Source organism: Nicrophorus vespilloides, unplaced genomic scaffold (genome assembly GCF_001412225.1).
Source record: "Nicrophorus vespilloides isolate i.1.1-1 unplaced genomic scaffold, Nicve_v1.0, whole genome shotgun sequence".
Taxonomy (NCBI): Eukaryota; Metazoa; Arthropoda; class Insecta; order Coleoptera; family Silphidae; genus Nicrophorus; species Nicrophorus vespilloides.
The window spans coordinates 155,676-180,093 of NW_017097167.1; the positions used below are offsets into that span (position 1 = coordinate 155,676).

At 37.5% G+C, this 24,418-nt stretch overlaps 5 protein-coding genes across 16 annotated transcripts in view; 1 reads left to right on the plus strand and 4 right to left on the minus strand.

Annotated features, from left to right (window-relative positions):
• LOC108559213 (twitchin) overlaps nucleotides 1-8,101 on the minus strand; it is a 36,548-nt gene extending 28,447 nt beyond the window's left edge. For 3 of the 8 annotated variants that reach the window (XM_017916404.1, XM_017916405.1, XM_017916411.1), the window contains exons 1-22: nucleotides 7,935-8,101; nucleotides 7,276-7,635; nucleotides 7,086-7,107; nucleotides 6,553-6,715; nucleotides 6,108-6,249; nucleotides 5,045-5,180; nucleotides 4,776-4,979; nucleotides 4,409-4,710; nucleotides 4,042-4,265; nucleotides 3,408-3,986; nucleotides 3,169-3,348; nucleotides 2,827-3,105; nucleotides 2,688-2,771; nucleotides 2,568-2,627; nucleotides 2,474-2,518; nucleotides 2,285-2,392; nucleotides 2,160-2,222; nucleotides 1,995-2,039; nucleotides 1,592-1,867; nucleotides 1,091-1,126; nucleotides 699-821; nucleotides 180-353 (exon numbers count right to left, since the gene is read on the minus strand). In XM_017916404.1, the coding sequence (XP_017771893.1) occupies nucleotides 180-353; nucleotides 699-821; nucleotides 1,091-1,126; nucleotides 1,592-1,867; nucleotides 1,995-2,039; nucleotides 2,160-2,222; nucleotides 2,285-2,392; nucleotides 2,474-2,518; nucleotides 2,568-2,627; nucleotides 2,688-2,771; nucleotides 2,827-3,105; nucleotides 3,169-3,348; nucleotides 3,408-3,986; nucleotides 4,042-4,265; nucleotides 4,409-4,710; nucleotides 4,776-4,979; nucleotides 5,045-5,180; nucleotides 6,108-6,249; nucleotides 6,553-6,715; nucleotides 7,086-7,107; nucleotides 7,276-7,588 (3,558 nt within the window). In that variant the 5' untranslated portion in view covers nucleotides 7,589-7,635; nucleotides 7,935-8,101. The remainder of the gene's footprint in view (nucleotides 1-179; nucleotides 354-698; nucleotides 822-1,090; nucleotides 1,127-1,591; nucleotides 1,868-1,994; nucleotides 2,040-2,159; nucleotides 2,223-2,284; nucleotides 2,393-2,473; nucleotides 2,519-2,567; nucleotides 2,628-2,687; nucleotides 2,772-2,826; nucleotides 3,106-3,168; nucleotides 3,349-3,407; nucleotides 3,987-4,041; nucleotides 4,266-4,408; nucleotides 4,711-4,775; nucleotides 4,980-5,044; nucleotides 5,181-6,107; nucleotides 6,250-6,552; nucleotides 6,716-7,085; nucleotides 7,108-7,275; nucleotides 7,636-7,934) is intronic. The other 5 variants (XM_017916410.1, XM_017916412.1, XM_017916407.1 and 2 more) reach the window with 4 other exon arrangements.
• A 4,152-nt stretch (nucleotides 8,102-12,253) lies between these two features.
• LOC108559220 (small glutamine-rich tetratricopeptide repeat-containing protein beta-like) lies at nucleotides 12,254-14,103 on the minus strand. Its single transcript, XM_017916421.1, has 6 exons — nucleotides 13,993-14,103; nucleotides 13,797-13,932; nucleotides 13,344-13,683; nucleotides 13,138-13,287; nucleotides 12,839-13,078; nucleotides 12,254-12,781 (listed from the first exon to the last, which is right to left on the minus strand). Exons 2-6 carry the CDS (start codon nucleotides 13,810-13,812, stop codon nucleotides 12,604-12,606), a joined length of 924 nt encoding a protein of 307 aa, XP_017771910.1. The 5' UTR covers nucleotides 13,813-13,932; nucleotides 13,993-14,103; the 3' UTR covers nucleotides 12,254-12,603.
• Nucleotides 14,104-15,018: 915 nt separating this feature from the next.
• Nucleotides 15,019-17,037, minus strand: LOC108559222 (histone acetyltransferase type B catalytic subunit). Of its 2 annotated transcripts, XM_017916426.1 has the most exons (7): nucleotides 16,857-16,938; nucleotides 16,623-16,774; nucleotides 16,331-16,409; nucleotides 16,016-16,266; nucleotides 15,594-15,956; nucleotides 15,266-15,531; nucleotides 15,019-15,210 (listed from the first exon to the last, which is right to left on the minus strand). In XM_017916426.1, the coding sequence occupies exons 2-7, from the start codon at nucleotides 16,672-16,674 to the stop codon at nucleotides 15,034-15,036; spliced, it is 1,188 nt and encodes a 395-aa protein (XP_017771915.1). In that variant the 5' UTR covers nucleotides 16,675-16,774; nucleotides 16,857-16,938; the 3' UTR covers nucleotides 15,019-15,033. The 2 variants fall into 2 exon arrangements, with proteins under 2 accessions (XP_017771915.1, XP_017771914.1); XM_017916425.1 differs by having other exon boundaries at nucleotides 16,623-17,037.
• Nucleotides 17,038-18,013: 976 nt separating this feature from the next.
• Nucleotides 18,014-21,280, minus strand: LOC108559224 (26S proteasome non-ATPase regulatory subunit 2). 3 transcript variants are annotated; one of them, XM_017916431.1, is made up of 6 exons: nucleotides 21,186-21,280; nucleotides 20,989-21,082; nucleotides 20,813-20,869; nucleotides 20,068-20,750; nucleotides 18,340-20,008; nucleotides 18,014-18,277 (listed from the first exon to the last, which is right to left on the minus strand). In XM_017916431.1, the coding sequence occupies exons 2-6, from the start codon at nucleotides 21,052-21,054 to the stop codon at nucleotides 18,095-18,097; spliced, it is 2,658 nt and encodes an 885-aa protein (XP_017771920.1). In that variant the 5' UTR covers nucleotides 21,055-21,082; nucleotides 21,186-21,280; the 3' UTR covers nucleotides 18,014-18,094. The 3 variants fall into 3 exon arrangements, with proteins under 3 accessions (XP_017771920.1, XP_017771919.1, XP_017771918.1); XM_017916430.1 differs by having other exon boundaries at nucleotides 18,095-18,277; nucleotides 21,181-21,232; XM_017916429.1 differs by having other exon boundaries at nucleotides 18,095-18,277; nucleotides 21,167-21,217.
• An 84-nt stretch (nucleotides 21,281-21,364) lies between these two features.
• LOC108559225 (regulator of G-protein signaling 7) lies at nucleotides 21,365-24,418 on the plus strand. 2 transcript variants are annotated; one of them, XM_017916432.1, is made up of 7 exons: nucleotides 21,365-21,713; nucleotides 21,951-22,135; nucleotides 22,196-22,502; nucleotides 22,562-23,231; nucleotides 23,291-23,477; nucleotides 23,539-23,631; nucleotides 23,946-24,418. In XM_017916432.1, the coding sequence occupies exons 1-7, from the start codon at nucleotides 21,671-21,673 to the stop codon at nucleotides 24,006-24,008; spliced, it is 1,548 nt and encodes a 515-aa protein (XP_017771921.1). In that variant the 5' UTR covers nucleotides 21,365-21,670; the 3' UTR covers nucleotides 24,009-24,418. The 2 variants fall into 2 exon arrangements, with proteins under 2 accessions (XP_017771921.1, XP_017771922.1); XM_017916433.1 differs by having other exon boundaries at nucleotides 21,365-21,742; nucleotides 23,946-24,022.

Consider the following 24,418-nt stretch of genomic DNA (forward strand, 5'->3'; position numbering starts at 1 on the left):
CAAAGAGAGCTTTGATGATACTCAAACAGCGGAATATTCAAAGGCTGAAAATATTTGATGAAGCTGCCAAGACGTTACTGAGTGTTCATTTATAAAGCATCAATTATAAATATTTTTATGCAGATTATATCTATAGAGGCTAAGAATATGCTGGCCAATTTATTTTGCGCCAAGCTCACCTTGACGAGTTTAGTTTTATCTCGGCCACCGTACTCGTATTCAGGTCCCTTTTCATATTTCTCTAGTACAGGTCTATCGTAATCTGGAATTACTGGCAAATCGAAGACCTTCTCTTTCTCCTCTTTCTTAACGACCTTCTTCTTTTCGACTTCTTTCGTTTTCTCCGTCGCCTTCTAAACATATCCACCAAAAAAGAATTCTTTATTAACGAATCAAAGCGAAGAAGCATTGTGATACTGTGTTGACTAGTATAGACTGCAGTATTTTTTTGCAAAGGCAACATCAAGCTAACATTTAGAGAAGGCGATATAACATTGCACCAGCGAACGGAAGATCATACATATAGAAGAAATATATATATACAAAGAGAGACACATATATAAGAAACATATATAAAGATAGATAGATAGACAGATAGAAAGAGACACATATAGATAGAAGATAGTTGAACAATAGTAGTAAAGAAGAAATTGAAAGGAGATATAATACAGCGTGAGACGCAGCTCCAATTAGTTTACCTTCAGATCATGATCTAGACTAGCCTGTTCTGCCTGTTTTGCATCTCGAACTACAGGTTTCAGTTGAACGTTTATAAACGATTCAAGTTTTGTAGATTTCGGTGGAATCCGAGTCTTCGATTGCTATATAAATATTGCAATTTACGTTATGTGCGTCTGATTAAATTAATAAAAATCTGAACGATAGGTTCATCCACAAAAAAATATAGAGACTTAAAAAAATAAGAATCCAGAATAGAAATATCTCTTGCAGAAAAATAACACAAAAATAATACAAAAGAGAAAAGTGGACGAGCAAAATAGAAAAACAATTGCTGCGATAAAAATAACCAACTAAAAGTCGTGTAATGTGAAGATGTATGTAGTATGTACGAAAAATAAACGTAACTTACCAATTTCACTTTCTCGTTGGTCATCTTCTCTTCGGTCTATTGGACAGCACAGAAGGGACGGTTCATGAAACACATACATAGATACACATTAAGATGAAGAAAATAATTGGAACACACGAGATATTGTGAATTGTGACAGGAACAAATCTAGAGGACGTTTAGTATAGGAATGAAAAGTTACTTAATATTCAATCGTGAAAATCAGTGCAGCTTATATAGATTCGTTGTGCGAATCTTAGCAATTACCACAGTTAATTCAGGTATGTTGATTTTTGGAATCTCTGGATCTGGTATGAACACCATTGGATCGTATCTTAGAACCTTTATGGCGGGTGTAAAATGTACCGAATGAAACAGAATAAAGTAATAGTATGAGTGCTGAGTAGGGTATGAAATATAGTGTTATTTCGTAAAGTGCAATGTTTTCCAATTATTTGCGTTCAACAATATTGGTGAACTTTGCTTAGAAGTAGGTCAAGTTATGTATATTATGTTGTGTACCTTAACAGATAATTTTCGACCTGTCTTTGTTGTTTCTTCGGGTTCAATAATCTCCGGTGCTTTCTTCGGTTCTTTAATCTCCGGTGTTTTCTTTATGTCAGGTGTTTCTAATTTTGTTGCCGGTTCAACCTTTGCAACTGGTTCCACCTTCTTATCAGGTTCAGCAGCCTTCTGTGGCTCGACCTTCTTTTCAGGCTTCACCGCCGTCTTTTTCTCGTCCTCCGAAGCTTTAGCGAATTTGGATTCAATGTCATTTGTTGGTGTCGTGGGTGTTTTCTGAATATGCAAAACATTACAACATTTTACAGATGTTCGTGTACTTTGTGTTATATAATTGAGATGTGCAATAAGGTATTCCGAATTGAAAACATTTCAGACATCTATGGATAGAATGTATACTTACGGTTTCCGGTGTCGACTCTAACTTTTCTCCCTTGGATTTGATGACCTAATGAATGTTTACAAATGATCAGTATTATATAATTGTGTGATTTGCATTTTATGTAGAAGTCGTATTTTTTTTTTCGAATAATTTTCTCATTGTGGAAGCAACGCATTTTCTATTTACCTTCTTCTTTTTCTTTTCTTCGACAATGGACGAGCGTCTAGATTCGGAAATTGTTTCTTCCTCCTAAATAATATTTCATTAGAACAATTCCAGAAATTTAAAGGATAATGAACAATAACAACAACCTGTTGGATCGAAGACCTTCTACTGGCTGACCTTGATTCACCATCCTGAATGATAGTTTCCTCCGTTTTGATAACGGAACTCCTTCTGGATTCAATTTTCTGTTCGACCTATTTGTTTTTTTTTGTGTGTTTTCATGTGACATACAATTATTAGTATAAACATAGAAAACATACTTTACAGATTCTTACCTTTTGAACTGAAGACCTTCTTTCTGCTTTCTTTTCAACGATCTCCTGAAATTTACATTTATAGGAATGTACAACAACAATAAATATATATTACCTCTTTCTTTTCGACCTTCTTTTTGGCTACGTCGTTAACCTTCTTTTCTTCTTCCTTTTTCTTTAAAACAATCACAAATATAGACGTTTCATATCAACATATATAACAAACAAAACCTACCTTTTCTTCGACCTTCTTTTTCTCCTCAACCTTCTTCTTTTCCTCGACCTTTTTCTTTTCTTCGACCTTCTTCTTTTCTTCGATCTAAAATACACGTATAAACAGACAAACATAAAGGGGGACAAGAAAAAATAAATACCTTTTCTTCCTCTTTCTCCTCCTCCTTCTTTTCGGAAACTGTCAGGATGGCAGTCGATTCGTCCTCGCCAAATTCGTTCTTGGCGACGATTTTGTAAGTACCGGCATGTGAAACTTTGCATTTGCTGATACTCAGACGAGCAACGGAACCATCGAATGTGATCTTGATGTCAGTAGATTCTTTGATTATGGTTGTGTTCTTATACCAGGTGATGATGACAGTTGTTTCGGATACTTTAAGGCTTGAAATAAAGTCGCAAGATTTGCCTTCTTCAATGGACTAGACAGAAAATTAAAATTATTAATTATCATCACACTTCGATAAAAACAATCATGCACTTACGACATTGGTGAGTTTTGTGATCTTTGGTTTTTCACCCTTCGGCTTCTCCTCCGGTGGAAGATCAGTTACTTCCACATTTTGCGAGGTAGCTTCTCCCTTCTCGTTGCGCGCAACCAATTTGTATGAACCTTTGTCTTTAGATTCGACTTCGGATATTTCCAGTTTGATTGCAAACTCGCCCTGTCAAGACAATAATAAATATCGATCTATGGAAATAGAACAATAACAAAATAACTTACATCTTTGACTTGTTCAATGCGCACTTTGTGCCGCGCGCCTTCCTTGATTGCTGTCGATTCCTTGAACCATGTGCATTCTGGTTCGAATTTGCTGAGAACCTTGCACTCAACGATAACTGTGCGCTTTTTGACAATCTTAATCACCTTTGGTTTCTCCTTAATCACTGGGATAATTTCGATGTTGAGTGTAAGATTGGCGTTCAATTCGCCCAAATCGTTTTTGATGTTGCATTTGTAAAGACCTGAGTCCTCGGTGCCTGGATCCTTAAGTTCCAATTTGATGTAGTAGATATCTTCGCTAACTTTTTCGAAGCTAATCTTAATTTTGCTTGATTCTGAAACGACTTTGCCTTCGCGGTACCACACGATTGTCGGCTTAGGGTTAGCACGAACTTTGCAGTCCATGATCACCAATTTTCCGCCTTGGTGCGAGGTGATACGTGGCTTCTCCACAAACGTAGGTCCATCGCCCTCTGGTTCCGGTTCAGCCTCAATGTTCAAGTTAAGATTTGCGTTGCTTTCGCCAAATTCGTTTTGTACGTGACACCTGTAGGTGCCGCCGTCGGGTCCCGAGGGATCCTGCAAAAATATTTTTAATATTTCTTTTCCCATCGGATAATTTCAATCCTCATACCTTGATTTCGAGTGATAGTTCGTAAATTTCCTCCTCTTTGTCGACTACTGTCATCTTAATCTTCGATGATTCCTTCACGGCGGTAGTTCCCCTAAACCAGGTGACTTCTGGTTTTGGCTTGGCTTTACACTTGCATTTCATGGTTATAAGGGTACCTGTGTCATTAGGTATGATTTTCGGTTTCTCAATGAACGAAGGTGCATATCCAGCTGCGTTGTCTCCGCCTAGAAAGATAAAGTATGGATGAGCGGAAGGCATGAGCAGGCGCTTCTGCTACTGCGATTAGGCCATGCTCGTGCAAGTTATTACGGTCCACAATCCACTCGATTCGGAACCTGAAATACTCTTAAAATATTTATGGGAATACCTTGGAAATTAAGCGATATGTTTGCATTGCTTTCGCCGAAGTTATTGAACGCGTTACAGCGATAATTGCCGCCGTCTTCGCGAGTTGGATTCGATATCTCAAGCGTAAGCATGTAGTTATCTTTGCCGATGGCCTTCCTCAACATGCGTACGCGCGAATTGTCAGCAATTGCTTTGGTCCCTTGGAACCATGTGATATCTGGTGCGGGATTCGCCTCCAGCATGCATTCCATAACAAGGATGTCGCCTTCTTGACGGATTGTCGGTTTCTTCGGGAACCTCGGTGCTTTTCCATCAGGAATCCTATTAAATAAATGGTCGTGATATAATCAATCTTTGCATTTCTACCATCAAAGTAATGTGCGTACTTTGGTTTACCGTCTCCTTCGAAGTTCAGATTAATGGTGGCAGTGCCGACACCATACTTGTTCTTTGCTACGGCTCTATATTCGCCTTTGTCTCCATTCTCTACATTATCGATCTCCAACCTGGCCAGATAGTACAGTTTTTGATCCATCACCATCGACATCGAGTATCGTCCGCCGGCGCTCAGCTCACTGTTACCATGGAACCTGGAAGGTTTACAAGATGTTCACCATTGAGTATTCATTCATCAAGCAGTATCGTGCATACGCACCATTGGAGTACCGGTGTTGGATCACCGACGCATCTGCACTCGAATGTGATTTTGTTTCCATCGTCGCTCTGTCGGATGACCGGCCTCTCGGTGAAGGTGGGCTTGATGCCATCATCTGGGACTGGAGCCTCATCGCCTAGTGCAGAAACTAGGCTAAAGCGGCTATCAGGCTGAGGGTCATAGCCAACAGCAAACACTCGTACAAATACAACAATGGTCACGATTTATCAAATAATCAATAATCAGTGGATAGCTGCCAGGAAACAGGGGTTGCCGATTGGTTGTTTGATAAACCTCAAGAAAGCTCAGCTTTTAATGATCGCCCTAACAGTGTTAAGAGAGAAGAGTCAATTGTGGGGGAGGTCATAAAACAAGTATGGCGCTGAAAATAGAACGGTCACAAATTGCAAGAACATGGCCACATACAAATAGTAAGAGAAAAAAAATAGAGAATGGTGATCATGAAAATCATAAAGACTGCGAGTTTGTCCTCGGATTGTGCTAAAAGTCCGTACTGCAGAGACTGTGTACTACTCTATTCATAAAATATACACAACATTTGCAATTTACACTTTTATTAATAGTCGGGATGTTAACAACTGCAAAAATTAAAAGCTGAGCTATTAGGCGTCGGTTAGTTCCATTGTACTGTGCACGAGTGCTGACTGGTACTGACTAGAGCAACTTTCAACAACTAATTCCATCATATGATTGTTGTATGGTATCAAATGTAAGTACACGTATGCCTAAGTGAGAACAAAGGTATGCATGATCATCTAATAGGATGTATGCATGAGTGTGTATGTGGTCGTAAATATATATATGTGTGTAATTGTAAGCGTTGGTGTATGTTCGTGTCAGAGTGTATGTACGTGTAGCTAAGGGTACTAAAACCACGACCTCGGGGTCGAGCCCTATTTAGAAGCGTCTGCAAATTTAGTTAATCACTCTAAACAAGAGAAAACAGTATTAAGCCAACTAACTTCTTCTTGAGTTCTGTTTGTGCGTGTACAAATATACCTACACTAACATATGAATATACAATATTTAACGCTGCACTTACTGTCGAAATTCAAACTGATGGTTGCGTTACTTTCTCCCAACTCGTTCTTTGCAGTGACCTTGTATTTGCCAGCATCCTCAACTGTGACATTTTGAATTTCAAGGGTTGCAAAATACGAATGTCCATCTTTATCGATCCTCAGCTGAAAAGGAATTTAAAATTTCCAATGTAGACGAGAAAACTATCGACAATATAATCGATCTGACGTTAAGAAAATATTTTTTTTATTTTAATTATCATTTATCCACTGCCCAGTGTAAGATACTAGTGGAAAGAAACAATAATTTTTCATTAATCCAGATATTGTGCACTATCGCAAGCAGGTGTTGCTTGTATAGTCCAAAAATAAATACAGATTTTAGCTGCCAGCAAGCACTTAGAATGCTGTGAAAATAGTCTCTTTAATAAATATTTTCCTGCCCTAGATACGAAGCAGTTGTAATACCTTGTGACGTGGAGACTCTGATACGGGATTGGTGTTGTGAAACCAATTGACTACAGGGCGGGGATCCGCTTGGATTCTGCACTCGAAGAGTAGCCTCTTGCCATCTTCTTCCTGGCGGATGGCTGGTTTTTTCGCAAAAGTAGGGGCGATGCCATCAATTTGTCTATAATAGCAATCATAATTCTAGAATATTTGACAAAAAAATCGATTGGCATGTCGATACAACTAAGTGGAAGATGACTCAGTTGCGAAAATACAGACATGAAAAATAGCTTAAATCGAGCGCAAAAGACACGCAAAAAATAAAACAAAAAAAATGAAATGCTGGGAAATATGACCCATGACGTAAGTTACGTGGCCAAACAAGTTGACTAAGTGTGGATGCCAAAATTTGGCATAACGTTATTCAATGCGTAGGTTGAACAGTTTCTTTCTACATACTTATATATATTTATATACATATATATATCTATAGATAGAGATATAGATGTATATATAGATAGATATATATGTGTGTGTGTGTATCAACTTACTTTTCTCGCGGTTCGTCCATAGCTGCAAAGAAAAATACAAATCAGTAAAATATTTCAGCAATAAAGAGCGCTATGATTATTTGAAAAGCATACAAAAGTAGGTCAAGACCTATATTATTCTGATTGCAAAATCTTGTGTAGCGAAATCCAAAGTATTTTAAGATGATTGTTTATGATATTTGGTACTTACGACTGAAATTTAGATTGATGGATGCCGATACTTCGCCCATCTTGTTCTTTGCTTTGACCTTGTACAGACCGGCATCGGTTTCAATAACATCGTCCAATTCCAAGACCACCAGGAACTTGTTAGTGCCGATCGACTGGATCTTAAAGTTAGTCCTGCCATCTTCGGCAAGTAGCGTATCACTCCTATACCATTGAATATCTGGTTTTGGCGATGACAATAGTTGACACTCAAAAATCAGGCGATTGCCATCATCCTCTTGCCGCAATTGCGGTTTCTGGGTGAAGCTGGGAGCGAAATCCTCTGCCACTCCCATGCTTTATTTCTTATTCTTATACCGATAACATGGACATTAACTCCGTCCTAGAATTTCCAAAGGAATTTTGTCATAAACAAATCATGTAATGTAAAATGTGTATAATATTTATGTGAGGAAGATGGAACCCTCGGCTACCAACAACTGTTACGGTGTACTACTGCAGAGTGAATGGCAGATTGGATGAGCAGAGGTACAGTTCTGATGTTCAAAAACATCAATGAAATGATAAGAAAACCGTAAACGAAGTTAGTAGCGGGTATTATCCTCGGTATTATCCTGAATTTGCACTTCACCTATGTGAGCACTGGCGCGCACAAGCAACTTAAGCCTTTTGATGACTTACTTCTTGTAAGAGAACGCTCCTTTGGAACTTCACTTTTCACTTCACCGATAATGCGTATTCGCGAATACACTTAGGGCCGTCCCGTCGCACAGACGCGTCGTCGAGTCGTTCGTCGTATCCTAGAAGTTGCTTCGTAGCCTCCCAAAGCACTGACTATAGTCAATCCCACATCCAAGATCTAAAGCAAAGCTCGGTAAAGCCCCCACCATCTCCAAATGGACCTCAGACGCCTGATCCCCACCCGTAGAAAATTCACTGGCGTCGCGACGCCTATTTCACATCAAAAGGGTGACGCCTCCGCGTATGACCATTTGTTGTTTTACATTTTTTCAGAAGAAAAAAATCAAATGAAATACTACCATTGCACATCCACGCAACTTAGCTCTCATCCCCTTAGAACCATTTCCTTGAAAAACTGCTGGAAGCAGAATCCCTGTAATAATTATGAGCACTTGTTGCACGTGCTCTTTGGATAATACCAATCAGTAAGGCTGTAACGTCTCAGGTCATCTTCATTAATGATAATAACGACTTTGAGATATGATTTTGCAATTAATCGACTTATTAAATCACTTTCCAAAAATATATCAATAGTAATAGACATCCACGACTATATTCCTATACTATTTTTGGGATTAGTCTCATCAACATCACGACTAATGACTAATCAGATAATATGCTATAAATTGTCCTTGTTATTAATGAATGGGAAGCTGTGCCAATCAAAGCAGAGAAGTACAACTTTTGGCATCGCGAATTGCCGATTGCAGTGGTGCGTCGTATACAACGATATCCAATAATTGCTCAACCATTGTTGTTGACGCTTTTGTTTTTCTTTTTCTGAAATATAGCGACCTTCGAAATGTAGACTTAATTACGAGTGCAAGTGTGCCACCAATGTGCGGGCTCTATAATTATAATGCTAATCCTATATGTGAACCAGGGAGTCTCATGAGACACGAGATGAGACGAGTATAGTAATAGCATTCATTACCAGCAAGCATTACTCATAAATGCGAGTTCAAAACCTAAATAAAATATGAGCCGTCCCTAAAATCCATTTTCAAAAATAGCCGGCCGATGTCTGTATGAGAGCAAGGAATACCGCGCACGAATTTGTGGGCAATATGGATATCTCGTGAAAAGAAATCGTGTATATAATCCTCTAGAAATAACCGTGGAACCAAGTATTTTTAGAAGAGACCAGAGAAAAAGAGATGTAATCTTATACATAGGCGACTGCCGTGCCAAACCATATAGGGCGGCGGGATGCGCCTGCGAACCTGTGGAGACGCACAGATGTCGGCGCAAAACATGAGGCGTCGCTCGTACCAGATAGATGGATAGTACTGAGACCAGAGCGTCGCGACGTCCAAATAGGCACGCACGCGCCCCACCTCACCACTTCACCACTTCACCTACCCTCGTCGCTCGCCAGATTGACCACATTCAACACTGTTTACATTAATAGTATGTTAACGGCTCAGAAACCTACATTTACGAATCAGAAGCCACAAACTATTTCTTGCACAAATACAACGCAGCGTTCCCGAATTACATAGATAGTCCCAACGGCGACCTACCTACCAAATTTCGCTTTCAAAAACTCCCAAACATTATTACACGCACGATTTTAACTTACTTCGTTTACCTGGAAACCTTCATCAATCTTTACGACTATTTACTAATACACCTTCCTCAAATATCATTCGCCAAACCTAGAATCCCAATGGCCTATAATCTGAGACCAACAATAGATACCTCGGATCTAATACAAACTACAAGCAATAATAATTCATATGCATATCCAACCTCCAAACAACCAAATATATATATAATAATAATTCATTAAGATTAATATTAAATAAAGACAAAATAACTAATAATAAATTCCCAAAATGTATCTTAAAATAAACAAATTGATCGGTAATGAATCATCGTGTAATGCAGCGGAGAAAACGCATCGGAAACTTTCTATCGGTTTGTATCCCATGTATTTATACTTGAAAGATTTCCCCTGAATGCATACTATAAATAACCCAAAGAAATAATCAAAGTTAACGGTGATTTCATTGTTCTGGATGGAGCGCGCAAGAGGTCTGTAAACGACAAAACTCTGCAACATTACGCAACCGTGTAGCATATTTGTATGTATCATTCAATCCATTGAAACCTATTTATAATCGGGACGAGTTGGAAGTGTTGGAAGAAGAAAAGAAAATAACAGGAAACAAGAGGCAAATTAGAAACTATTTAAGTTGATTGTACGCATATACAAGACGAGGATTGTCTCTTTTACTTCCCACCAACCGAGTTATTCGCAGCCGAACCGGGTTCGGACTCAAACTCTTTATATATTTAGATCCCGTTCCGTTCAGTATTTTAAAATAAATATTAGTTGAAAATACATACGGCCCAATAGTGATTTGGCAAAATAATGAGAGAACCGCGTTTGCGAGAGCGAAATGTATACAGTATACAGGCAACGGAGGTGGAGGAGGAGCATGAGTTGTTGGAATCGTTCAAAAATAACTTTATTAAATTATGCATCAAATATTCGGAACTATTTTGAAAGCCGGGCGGGGAAAAATGATGTAATGAAACGATATTACACATTTTCGTGGATTCTATAGGTCATAGGAACGAATGGATGGATGCCAATCCGATACGTTTTGCTGTCTATTTCATCTGATCTAAATCAGATATTCATATTCGTCTCTTCGAATAGAAATGAAGCAAAGAAGCAGAACAGAAATGAAACAGATAAGCACGCATAATATTTAGTCTGTTGCGTTCAATATGTTTCATAAATGCATGAGTAACGATTGTTTTGGATTATTTGCTACTATAAATACTTTATAAACATTTTGCCATGTTCCAAAATACATTCGTCATTACGCCATAATGAGCCCGCAAATAATTGATGCCTCATGTATTGATCACGAATGCTTTCCAGGCAAATCATCCTAAATTCTAGACGATTGCTCCTATTTGATTCCGAATCTGATACACAGCGCCCTGAGGCACAAGCAGAGAAATCATGCGATTATTTACAAATGCTAAGGTGCCACTGCCAAAGTCTTTTGCAAACTGCTAACATAGTGGCCAGTTTATATATAGCCTTTGTGCTAATTTAAGTACCAACATCGACCTACTGAAATAACTTATCTGACGCCCCCTTAAACTTTATCACCTACATACAAATACTCGCTCACGTATTTCGAATCATATACTCTTCACCTAAGCCTGATCATTCAATTTTTACCAATATCATACTATTATAAATGTACTCTTTATGCTTACAATTAATTCAAGTTTACTGTAACTTTATGATTATAATTAAAAATAAAATGTTGCTAATGCAAATGTACTTTTATTAGGAAACCAATAAAATTTGCTGAAACAAAATACAATTATGTTTAATTAATAAACACATTTATTACACGGTTCTAGTAATATCCTCATTTCAAATATTCCTGTTATATATTTTTTTTATCCAATAACTGTTTAAAGTATCTCTGCCAAAAATGTGATACCGTATGGCCACCTATGTATACAGTCTAAATGAGTTTATTTTGCATTCTGTCTCTCTCTCTTTCCTTCTCTCACGCTAACAATTTCGCATGATTTCATCGTTACAAATTATGAACGCGCTTTTCGCTTTTCATGATATAAATCTACAAAATGGAGCACCGAGCGATTATGTAAGCTGTTATTTGGTGGAAAATCAGTTGTTGTGGCGAGTTCGCGCCTCTATTTATAACGCTCTGAAAATTCCTAATTTCCATGCAACAAATTCAATTCCCAAACAAATTTTAAATACGCCTGACACATCATGCGGTTAAAAATAGTATGGCAAAGTTGCTAATATTCCGAGTCCGACATATAACATCCACGTATACATTGTAACGAAATACCAATATATTTGTTAAAGATCTAATTTTAAAACGTCATCAAATCACGAACTATAACTATCGCAGCAAAGAAGCAATATAATCAATGCCTCAATGAGAACAGATATTAATAATGTATTTCAACGATATAGATACAAAACAATAGGTTTTGTTCAGCAACAATGCTTTTGATGAAATTTAAATAATAATCGCAATAGTTTAAAGTTTCAACTACATCGATAACCGGTTTATAACCAGATTCGTTATGGACTATTTTTTATCAAATAGTAAAATACAAACAATACGAAGTGTCACCATACTTTAAGTTGTTTCTTACTAATGGAATAGGATAAGTGCTATATCATGATATGGAATAGTGTATTGAGGATAAGTGTGTTGGGTTGCCATAGAAACCAAGCAGGAAAATAATTTATAATTATGTCGTTATTTTTGTCTTACATTGATGTCGTACAAGGAACCCTTAAATATTATCTAATTTTGGTAGTAATACGAAAGTTCTCAACTCCTTAAAAATAACATCTATAAGATATTGAAAGATATTTCATCAGATTTATAATCTGGAGAAAAAAAAAACAGATAAATGCAAGTCTAAAATACATGTCACAATGTTCAACATTGCTTCCATCAATATGTAACGTCGAACGTCCATGTATAAATATCTTTAATAATATAATTTTAACATGTTTAAATATCTAACATTACGCTAAATAGCATGAAGAAAACGCTTAAACTTAAAAGGAAAATTATTAAAAAATTCAGTCCCTGTTCTCGCCGTTCGGCCTCGGGCCCTGCCCGTTGTCATCAGATGACATGCTGTTGCTTATATCTTCCAAAACATGTGGATTTCCCATCTGCTCAGCAATATGCTGTCCAACCTCAACGAAAGACTCCAAAGTTGTTCCCCCTGGTCCAGGATTCATGATCCCAGTAACCCTATAAGATTCAAATAGGAATTAGCGTCATCCAATTGGATCCAATAGGAATACGTACATATTACGAAATGTTGGATCATTTAACATCTGACTTGCCATGTTCAGTAAAGCGGGATTGTTCATGAATCCGCCGAAATCAAATTCAGCTGGCAAAGATGGATGAGCAGCAGATTGAGGAATCTTTTCCTCAGCCAACTTCAAGTTGGCTTCATATGATGCATTGGTTGGGTCAAGCTGCAAAGCACTTCTATAGGCTTCAGCAGCTTGTTGATACATATTCAAATTCGAATATGCAATCCTATAAAGCAATACCATCATGACATCTTAATTAAAAGTTTAGATGATAACAACTAATACCCCAATCGACCATAGGCTTTTCCATATGAAGGATCCAATCTGATAGCATCTTTGCAATCTAATAGAGCCTCACGATGACGGTTCAATCTACTATAAGCTGCTGCGCGATTGCAGTAGTAGATAGCTTTGTTGTTATTAGCCTTGATGGCCCTAAAAAGAATTACATATGTTAACATGGCATTTGAAACAAATGATTCCATTCTAACTTGGAATAATAATCCACTGCAGCAAGGAAGTCACCCTCGCGCATAAATTCGTTTCCACGAAGCTTGAAAGCCTCTCCCTCTGCTTCAAGTTTTAATACTTCTTCCTCAGGAACTGGAAGGTTCAACTTATGAAAGATAGTGAGCAAGTTTGGAGTGTCTACAGGTGAATCATCCTCTAACTCATAGCAGGCTTCAAGGCATTGCTTTGCCACCCCAAGTGATTCCTTCTGCTCAGAATCTAAAGTCTCACCCTCCAGCTCCTCATTAAGCAATTGCAGGGTACTCCTCAGGCATTCGCGCAGTACTTCAGCGCGACGTGAAGGAGACAATTGCACCTTATCTAAAAGAATAATTAGAATGTGTTTTAGGTTATGTCAAAAATCCTATAGTAATCTTTTTAACCCTCCATTGGTTGACAATTGTGGATTGAATAAACCAATGACCATAGCCTACCTGTGTATTCAGCCATAGCTCAGCAGTTGTTGATTGGTACACAGGGAGTATTAGAAGTAAAACTGTTCTTATTACTGCTGATGACAAATAAAATTAAAATGCACCAAGCGCGATTGCCAATAGGAAAGCGGCAACACTGTGGAACACAATGCAATCAAGCAGGTAGTCGAAGTTGCACGTAAAGCTAAGCTCTTACCCTCAGACCAGCTGAAGACGAATGTGCTTTTATCCAGCTGGAGGAAGGGTACAATTCGGGCAATCAATACTTTACGAAATATCATTCGTACTAATTCGCAAAGGTCCGCCACCCTTTAAATTAAAGTGATATACTGTTACCATAAAAGACAAGAGATGTCACTAGTTGCAACCATAGTCATAGGCTGTGTTTCTTACATATATTTAAATTAAATTTAATACATAACTGTCTAGCTTTCTAGATAACATTCATATCAAAAGAAATATATTAAAATAACTATTAAAAACAGAAAATGATGCAATCAGTAACCACTTTTTCATTTGTTTTTTATAGCAACTTTGCTCGAGCTTTATTAGAAAAGTTATATAGTTTGCAAAAATCATGCATATATTATTCTGCTGTTTAAATCAGTGGTCAAAGCGTCAGTTAGTCTGCTGTACGTTTAATTTGATTTCGTCCTTTGCAATGTCATATTAATATTACTGCACTTACAATTGTGTGCTCTGATAATGGTACTTGTTCAAAGGTTCAAATACTGCCAATGACAGATGGTCTTATATAAGTTAACCCTCCTTTAGAAGTTCTTTCATCTCTGAACAGATTGTTTAAATATGTTAAAAATCCTGGTTAATAAACTATACTTTATTGTTTAACAAAACTATGACTATTTGAAATGCATTGTAATTGTTTCTATGTAATTTTTTTATTTGGGAAAAGTGATTAGTCATCATTTAAATTTGTATGCACATTTTGGTTAGTTCCATAGGCGCAATAGTAAATAACAACAATTAACTGCATTCCAATCAATAATAATATAGGCCAAAAATGACGTTTCCGTTATATATATTATTAAAAGGGCGGAGACCTATTTCGGTAATTTTAATATGGTTTCATATAATTAGGAATTCTTTGGATAAATCAACCAAAATTGAAAGAAATATTTATAGTATATTATTTAAAGTTGCCAAAAACGTAGCATATATATATATATATTAATAATATCACAAAAATATTTTTAAACAGATAACAGAAACATATATTTTACTTTTCTTTTAAAACTCTTGCGAGGAAGATCAACTGCGGCTTGATAGATTTCAAGAACTTCTTAACGTCGTTGTGGATGCGCCTGCTTACTAAGCAGTCCTCAACAATGATCCTCTTAAGTCTAGTAATCTTCTCCTCCTCATTCATTGTTGTCTTCACGCGGCTTAGCTTTTTCTATAATTAAAAATACTTGTTATTTATTGGATATTTGGTATTATTAGCAACTCACTTTGTATGTGAAGTGTACCTCCTTCTTCATGTACATAATGAACTTTTCATATTGTTCGGGATCGCCCTTTGTGTAAAAACACCGCAAAATATAATATAAATGTTTAATTTGGGTCGGGCAGATTTTACAGATCATTTTAGCCGCCGTCTCCATTTTTAGTGAGTAGCCAACAATTACATTCATGCTATTAAATACTGAATTATTTAATATGAGCTGCAGATCTAGCTTGTCTCTCATTATAGTAAATTCTTCGCACGGTGATTCGACTGCAAAACACAATTACTTTGTAATTATTAATGCAACTTTAAGTAGTAACCAACTATGCAACCTGTTATATATTGTGCATTTATTACTGCGTTAAAATATTTGTAGACAGTTCCTAGAAGTCTGGTGCCTAAACCTCTCATCTGAAAGTTTGGCAATATGAATAACTGAGCAATCCGTACTTTTCCGGATGCAATAAAATTATAAACGGTGCAAAATCCAATAGGGAAGTGGCCAACTCTTTTATCACCAAGTTTCACATCTTTGTAAACGTAGAAGTAATACCAATTCCTATCGGTCACATCAATAATCGACGCAGCATCAATGAAGAATACTATCAGTCCTTGGAAACGCTTATGAAACTCTAAGAAGTCTAAATCTTTTCGATCACAGACTGTAATATGAAACTTTGACTTCTCTGTTTCGTCTAAAATTTAAGTATTTTAAAATAACATTCTAACATTGTCTAAAATTGAACAAACACACCTTTAAAGGACACAATGTTGTGCCCAAACATTTTGGTGTAGTCTTCTTTGGCTTTCAAATCCTCATATGCCTCATAACTGTCAGTCTTATGTGGAAACCACTCCATGAATTTCTCACCAATATTATCGGCAATTTCACCTCTCCTTGAATTATTGAGCATTTCATCATAAATCAGATTAAGTCTGACATGGAAGCTGTTTGGTAATATATTTAAAGTGATTTGTAGATTTCTGTATCCAGTTATTATCTCACTAAAACATTAATAGTAAAAAGTAGTGAAGACATGTGAGCTTCTTTAATAATAATTCCACATACTTGCAACCAAAAATCTGGTGGGCCATTTTTGGCCTAAACATTTTTGTGAATTGAGAGAATCGTTGGTCATCCGGCATATCTAAAATAAGTAATCATATTAGAATGCGACTCTCTTTGATAGCAAAAAAAATTTAATCAAATAAAAACAATGCCTTTTATAAATATAAACAATATTGACTCATTACCTACATTGTTTAGATACTGACAATCACTGATATTTGAACCATGTAAGAAATATAATGCTTTCTATGAACGCAAACAAGACCAGTTTATATTTCATCGGATTACTCACCCATTTGAAAGATAATACTATCAAGTGCTTTAACGGTGAAGGGGTTCATCATCAGTTCTGCTAAATGTCTGTTGCTGTCTTCAACAAACAAATCATCTGCATCAGAGTCTGCACTATAACCAGCACTAGTACCAGCCACAGAATTCAAGTAGCTATCATCCAATGCAGCAACAGAGTATGAACTATCAGTGGGTTTTTTCTTAGCCAAAGGTTCAGATAAAAAATCATACAGACCAACTGTACTATCTCCATCACTTTGTGTACAATGAAATAAATCATTTACACGAGCTGACATTTTAAACTATAGGAAATATACTCTAATGAAAAACAGACTATACTGAATGGCCTATGTACATGCTCTTCAAACGCGGTGTGGTGTGAGCCAGTGAGCAGTTATTGGCAGTTATACATTTGTCTTACGTGAACACAGCGCCATATCGCCACCAACTAATAATTCTGTATGCAACTGCAAGATGGCACTCAAAGTTGCTTTGCTTTTTGAATAAAAAGTAGACTTGTGAATTGATTTTTGTAGACAAACTGTTACATTTACTACATATTAATCAATAAAATATAGGTACACCTAAATATAATGTGTAATTACTTTAAATTTTTAACGGTTTACCGAACATTAACCATATAATCTGGGTAATCCCCTGAACTTGTCGGTTTAGGCTGTTAGATAGTTGCGCCTCTCGAGTACCGGCTTCTAAGCTTAAAACAAAACAATGGTTCATAACCTTACTTATATACTAAATGTATTATAATTTAAATATTGAATAACTGTATGGCCTACTGCATTATATAATATTTCGTTCAATACACACAAATATATATATATACTCAGTTTTAAAAGTCTATACAAAATTATAGCTAGAAACTAGTTAATGAACATAACTACAACTTGAAAACAAGTGGGTAGCTTAAAATATACGAACATATTACATAATTAAATAAATATGAATGATGATATTACGACAATATTATTTTAATAATAGATCAATTATATGATTATGTATTGTAATTAAATATTAAGATGCTATTATTAATTTTAAATTTTGGCCGTTATTTACTAGTGGTGCCACACATATATATTACTTTGAACTACATTTTTTATTATAATTCTATCTTCAGTTGTAGTTATCTTGCATTTAATAGATTGGTAATCAGCGTTGCTATATCTTGTAATAAATAAATGTTTTATTAATAAAAAAATATGTCGCATGTCTGGCTAGACTGAAAAGTAATGAGTCCTATCAACAAGATAAATAATTCGAATTGGATTCGAGTTTATTTGATAAATATTAACCGCTAATACAGGATCATAAAGAGAGTAACAGAGAGGAGCAGGTCATTAGACTGATTAGTGAATGATAGCAATACACGAAGAATTATAAATACGTTGTTATATTTTACTTATCAGATACAAAAAGAAAAGAAAATATTGTTTCTTTAGTTAGAACGGAACAAAACTAGGGATTAAACTCGGGATTCTTCCTGAGGATTACGAAGCCCTCCATGATGGGCGTGAGGCTGTTGTACTCTTCGGTAGCTAGTTCAGCCCTTTCTCCGAATGCCAACAATACGGGCGTGGTATGCGTCTGAAACCCGGTGATGGTTTTAGGTTTTCCAGCCTGTCCTACTACATCGACGGCCTGAAAACGAAAAGATCAGTATTAGCAAATACGTTTAAGTTATTTAATTTTTATGAACCTACCAAACCAACTCTCACAGGTACAGCGAGTGGGTTCAACTCCTCGTCAAATGTGACCAACATACGGGGTTGCATCGCTGCAGCCAACGTGTACAATAAATAATGGGACCTGCCCAAAATGATGTTCTTCACGTCCAGAAATCCAACAAGCGTAGCCATCAAACCGGCGACGGCAACTGGGCTAAGCAACTGCCTGTCACTGTGGTAAGGGCTCAAAGAAAGTGTTCCTTTGCCTAAATGAGTCAAGCCCTGTGCAATTCTGACCATGAATAAGTTGTTCGGATCCTTAGCATGGAACTGAGCCAATTGCCTGAGCATAGCAGCTAACCTGGCGTTGTTCGTTCCTGCACCGACAAGTCCCATTGCGAAGATGGCATTATGTGCAACCTCAGAGTCACTGTCGTGAGAGAATTTACTTAACGTATCAAGAATTCCCAGCTTCGGGTTGGAAACTGATATTAATCCTAAAGCTAAGGGTACGGCGCGACGGATCACGGGTTCGCAATATCTTAACAGATGTCCGAATGTGCGGAAAGCCATCTCGCCGCCAATATCTTCTCCCATTGAAATCAAAGCAATACCCAATACAGCGATGGCCTGTTTGGATGACAGGTCCTTGTAGTTCTCATCTTTATCCTTATTCTTATCTTTTCCTTTGTCATCCTTCTCTGGTTCGTAATGTTCTGAGCATATATGAAGGAGCTGCTGTATTTTAAGTACATTGCCAGTTCCAGCATATGCGCAAACTTCTACCATAGTAATAGCCATTGATTTGAAAGGTTCTGGAATAACTTCTAACGTGGCTACTACAGCCTCAACCTCTTCTTGCCTACCAAGATAGCAAAGACCCAAACCCAATGGTAAGAACCTCGCATACGTGTCCTTTAAATCGGACTCGGGACGTTCTAAAAGTGTTTGAATGATGGTACTAGTAACTTCAGGATTACCAGAACCAACGGCGATCATGCCACAAGCTAGACCAGCCATACCAACTACTTCCATATTAGATTTGGCATCAGTAAAAACTGGAGTAAGCAGGCTTAACACGGCCTCTCTATTGGATCCAACGTAAGCTAAGCCTAATCCAACGATTGCTCCCAAACGCATAATGTTCGTGTTGTGCAATACGTAATCAGACAATAAGGCTAAAGCTGGATCGCATTCATTCCGAACGCCGCAATTAACAATTCCACATGCTAAGAGTGCACCCGATTTAATATGATCTTCAGATGAATAAAGATATTTATCAATAGGAGTTAGACCACCATCTACATCCCAAAGCAAAACCAATCCTAGAGAAGCAGTAGCACTCAGCATTCCGTGTTCCTTGTTTTTGAACAACCACTTATTTCCATCTTCCATCAACAGTTTATCTTGACCAAAGGCTGCATTTACAAAACCGTTCACGAAACTGGCAGCTAAATTTTGTCTCGCAGAATCCACTTGACCTCCACCAAACTGCGGTCTAGTATTTTCCAAATGTGATTTGTACACATCCTCTGGAGTTTTCGGTTCCATGATGTCTAACTCTCTGGCCAAGTTAAGGAAATGATTGTTCAGATGACAGTTAGCCATGATTTCAATTAAATCGTCATATTCCGGGGTACTTTCATTAATATCGATGAAAATTTGCTGGCGACCCAGCATAAACGCCAATTGCTTTTGCATAGTACTGAAAAGTATTACATGTATTTCATAAGCAAATATATATATTGATTAAAGTATACTTACGTGTCTGAGCAAGATGTGAAGATCTCTTCAATCAATTGATGATCATTTAGCTGCATAGCTAAACGAAGCGCTTGTGGGTATTGTTCGAACTTTCTGAATAACATCAAAGCAGTTTTAAGCAATGTCGTGTTCTCAGGATCGGCTACATAAGGAACACAGCTTGTCAAGTACAAGCAAACTCTGTTGTAAATATTTTCATCAACAAATTGTTGCAATAAATCTAATCTTTCAATTTCCATGAGCAGATCACATGCTTCTGCCTCAGCATTGTGGCTCATATTATATGGAACAATCTGTTTAGCCAAGCGGATGAGTTTATCCTTCAAATCGGCTTCATTCTCTGTATCACCATTTATGTCTCCCCATTCCTGAGCAATCTCACCAGCCAAATGCCTGACATATTCATGGCCCCACTCACCTATGCTATTCAAATTGGAAAGGAGTCTGTACTTTAAGCACTCCCTGACACCCTCTCCCATGGTCATTGCTAGCACAGATATGACATCAGCAGCTTCTATTTTTATGGTGTCATTGGTGAGCTTATCATAGATTTGCTTCATGGTGCCATAGTGAGGTCTCATGAACTTCAGTGGCTTTGGCACTGAAGTCATTGATGTGGTGGAGGCTCTAATTTGGTTGCCAAGAGTTTTAAGAGCTGGGACATACTGAAGTTCATCATTTTCCTAAAATAAAAAAACAATTAATTTTAACAATATGTAAACGTAATTTATAGATGAATACTTACTTGCAATCTTTCAACACATAAGTTGAGCTCCTCCTGTAGCAATTTATCTTCTTCGGACTAAAAATATCATATATCATTGTTTGTTACTTTAACATTATTTTGGGATTGAAGTTAATGGTTATATGATTGGAGAGGAAAGATTATTTTATAGTTTAATAAGACAATAAAGTATTTACCAGATCTGCTTTTTCATCTTCTACCACTGTGTCAGTTTTAATTGCGGCTTTGTCTCCGTCTCCCATTTTCGGCTTCTTTATGATAAACTGGTAGCTGCAACGGAAAATGCACTTTCTTATTAGACTCTTATTGGAATTATGATCAAAGGCTAAGAGATTTTATTATTTATATGCATACACAAAACTGGATAACTCACTCAGGATGATTTGATAGTTCTGCGGCACTCTACCAACTTAACGGCTAGAATAAACATGGAAAAGCATCGTCATGTTGTCAAAACCGATCGAAGCAGGGCTGACAGTAAAAAAAAGATAAATAGAAATGGCACTGCGATGACTGCGATAGCGGCAAATTTGAATGTACACATTGGCTCATTCATAAGCAAATCGCGCTATATTGATTTTTCCATTCGTATTTGTTGAATAAAATACCTTAACATTGAAATTGCATCGCGCGCATCAAGTCCCACGCGTTTTGTATACGAGCGAAGTTGGCTTCAAGGGCATTCACCAGGCATTCACGTCGTCTACTTCAAGTAGTACTTATGTATCGATAAATGTAGGAGAAAAAAATACGCGAGCGACGGGCATTCGGGGAGGCAAAAAGGAGAGCTGGGAAGGATTACAGTGCTGTTGTTGATGTTTATGCGCGAGAATGCCTGGGGTTTTCGAAAACACGTAGATGGTCGTCCTCAGATGCATGGAACGATGCACCAAACAGCAAGGTTTTTACAAAAACATTGGCTTTAATGGAGTGAGTTGCTTTATTTATTTACGAAACGCTTGCACGAAAACCACAACACGGCACTGTTTGGTTGTGCGGCCTGTGAAAACTAAATCGCTGCCTGAATCATTCATTGCAATTGATTGTTGCCTCATACATTATGCACATCTCCTGTGCACTACAACAAAAACTGTTGGTCAATTCTGATTGAACATAATTGATGCTTTCCTTTCCACAGACCAGGGAGGGCTTCATGCCTCCAGATCCACTGATATGGTCACCATGAATTCAGATAAGGTTTCTGCGAAGCGCAAGCCAGAGATCATTGGGTGCGCTGGGGGGAGCAAGGATGACCCACCATTTTTACCACTATCAACCAGCAATAGCAGCGAAGAATCACCCAATCATTTATTATACAAAAAGGTAAATTTCAACTGCTAGTAGGGTATCACAGTAATTGCCATTAAATTCTCGTAATTTCAGATGGAAAAAATAGTTGAGAAAATGCAAGACGAAACAATTGGGGTCCCTGTGAGGACTGTGAAGAGCTTCATGACGAAGATACCTTCAGTCTTCACAGGGTCTGATTTAATAATGTGGATGATTAAGAATTTGGACGTCGAAGATCAGGCGGAGGCTCTACATTTGGCTCATCTGATGGCTGCCCATGGCTATTTCTTTCCTATAGACGATCATATGCTCACGGTCAAAAACGACGGCACTTTTTACAGATTCCAAACGCCGTATTTTTGGCCATCCAACTGCTGGGAACCTGAGAACACAGACTACGGTATTACGAAATTTCAAATGGATTTACCGCAACTCGATAATATCGCAATATCATTTCAGCTGTATATTTATGTAAGAGGACGATGCAGAACAAGACACGATTGGAGTTGGCCGATTACGAGGCGGAGAACCTGGCTAGGCTGCAGAAGATGTTCTCCAGAAAATGGGAGTTCATATTCATGCAAGCCGAGGCGCAAAGTAAGGTGGACAAGAAACGGGATAAGCTGGAGAGGAAGGTGCTGGATAGTCAGGAGAGGGCGTTCTGGGATGTGCACAGGCCGATGCCGGGTTGCGTAAATACGACTGAAATTGATATTAAGAAGGCTTGCCAGATAAACAAACCTATTCACGGAGTGAAGCTTGTGCCTAAGCTGTCTCCGTCCTCCACCGAACTGGGGATTAAGCTTGTCGAAAACCTGAAGAAGCAAGTTGGTCTGATGAGAATCCGGCTCGACCGCCGCAACATAAAAGTCTCCAAAGTCGCCGAGGCGTGTATAGCGTATTTCGAGCAATACCTGGAGTACGACAGTTTCTTCGTGGCTCCGGAGTTCGCAAATCCCTGGATTTCGGATAATCCCGAGTTATGGGAACAGGAAAAACTGGCTAAAGACATATCAGCGCGGCGCGTAAAGAGATGGGCGTTTGGCTTGCAAGAGCTGTTGCAGGATCCCATTGGCCGCGAACATTTCATCAAGTTTTTAGACAAGGAGTTCAGCGGCGAAAATCTGAAGTTCGACAACTGATTCAATTAGAACGGAATTGTCTTATATTAATATGGATTTCTTTTAGATTCTGGGAAGCGGTCCAGAAACTGAAAGCACTGCCGCAGAGTGCTGTTCAGGATAAGGTGCAGGAAATATGGGCGGAGTTTATGGCGAGCGATGCTAGTTGTCCCATTAATGTTGATTCTAGGTCGTGTGAGGTCACTAAGAAAAACATGGAGAATCCCGACCGCTGGACATTCGATTATGCAGCCGTAAAATCCATCTAAACCTTAACCCCGTAGCCGACTTACTAATCTCTCTGCTTGGTTTCAGGCTCATGTCTATCAATTAATGAAAAGTGATAGCTATTCTCGATATTTGCGATCTGAAATGTACAAAGAATTCTTAAACGGGTCAAAGAAAAAGGTGAGCGTTAGCAAATTCCTTTCGAAACTCATTTAAATCATGGGTTCATAGTCGTTAGCAAATAATAATAGTTCTAGAAACCTATGGGCCTATGCACGAATTATTATAATTTCTGAACCTTAGCAAAAGAAATACAAAAAAAAAAACAATACTGACGAAGAGGATTGGCAGAGACGGCACTTAACTAGCTTTTAATTTGTTGCTGTTTAGTTAGATGATGCTTAGTAACTTTTTGGTAAAAGCTTTGTTCACTAGAATCTGTGATACATTCAAAAAGTCCCAAATTAATCTGTTACTAATGTGTTGATTTTTAGACATCTGTTAAGGGAATTCGTTCAATAGTCTCGTTCTCTGCACGAAAAGAAACTATCACCTAGTCAAGTAAGCCGTGAGATTGATTCGTTCACTACTGGACAAAATTGTTGATATTCACGTTAACAGAAAATAAATAACCAACAAAAACAAACTTATTATAATAATCGTACGAAATGCTTCTTCTGATACAACAAACAAAAACAAAAGAAAGCAATCTAGTGCAAGACCTTTAGGCATTAAAACCGAATTTCTCTTTCATTTTATACTTAAATCATTCATTATTTAAATTGACCGTTTTGGCTCTTAAATGGTTGTGAAACGAGGAAAAGCATGGCAATACATTGTCGATAAGCACAGTTCACAAAAGAACAAAAAAAAAACCTAAAATCAACCTGCAAGTGCTTTTTACACGTATACAAATTCCGTATTTTGGAATTTTTAAATACAATCTTAAATGAAAATTTAACAAAAC

Coding starts and splice junctions, on each gene's coding strand:
- LOC108559220 (XM_017916421.1), bottom strand. Junction 13,288..13,343: donor GCAGTGGATTATTATTCCAA/GTTAGAATGGAA, acceptor AATTCTTTTTAG/GGCCATCAAGGCTAATAACA. Junction 12,782..12,838: donor GATCCAACATTTCGTAATAT/GTACGTATTCCT, acceptor TGAATCTTATAG/GGTTACTGGGATCATGAATC.
- LOC108559222 (XM_017916425.1), bottom strand. CDS start 16,917: ATGTCAGCTCGTGTAAATGATTTATTTCATTGTACACAAAGTGATGGA. Junction 16,267..16,330: donor CACCAGATTTTTGGTTGCAA/GTATGTGGAATT, acceptor TTAATGTTTTAG/TGAGATAATAACTGGATACA. Junction 15,532..15,593: donor AAATGCACAATATATAACAG/GTTGCATAGTTG, acceptor TGTGTTTTGCAG/TCGAATCACCGTGCGAAGAA.
- LOC108559224 (XM_017916431.1), bottom strand. CDS start 21,054: ATGGGAGACGGAGACAAAGCCGCAATTAAAACTGACACAGTGGTAGAA. Junction 20,870..20,988: donor AAGATGAAAAAGCAGATCTG/GTAAATACTTTA, acceptor TGATATTTTTAG/TCCGAAGAAGATAAATTGCT. Junction 18,278..18,339: donor TACCTGTGAGAGTTGGTTTG/GTAGGTTCATAA, acceptor TTTCGTTTTCAG/GCCGTCGATGTAGTAGGACA.
- LOC108559225 (XM_017916432.1), top strand. CDS start 21,671: ATGGTCGTCCTCAGATGCATGGAACGATGCACCAAACAGCAAG. Junction 21,714..21,950: donor ACGATGCACCAAACAGCAAG/GTTTTTACAAAA, acceptor TCCTTTCCACAG/ACCAGGGAGGGCTTCATGCC. Junction 23,232..23,290: donor TTCAGCGGCGAAAATCTGAA/GTTCGACAACTG, acceptor GATTTCTTTTAG/ATTCTGGGAAGCGGTCCAGA.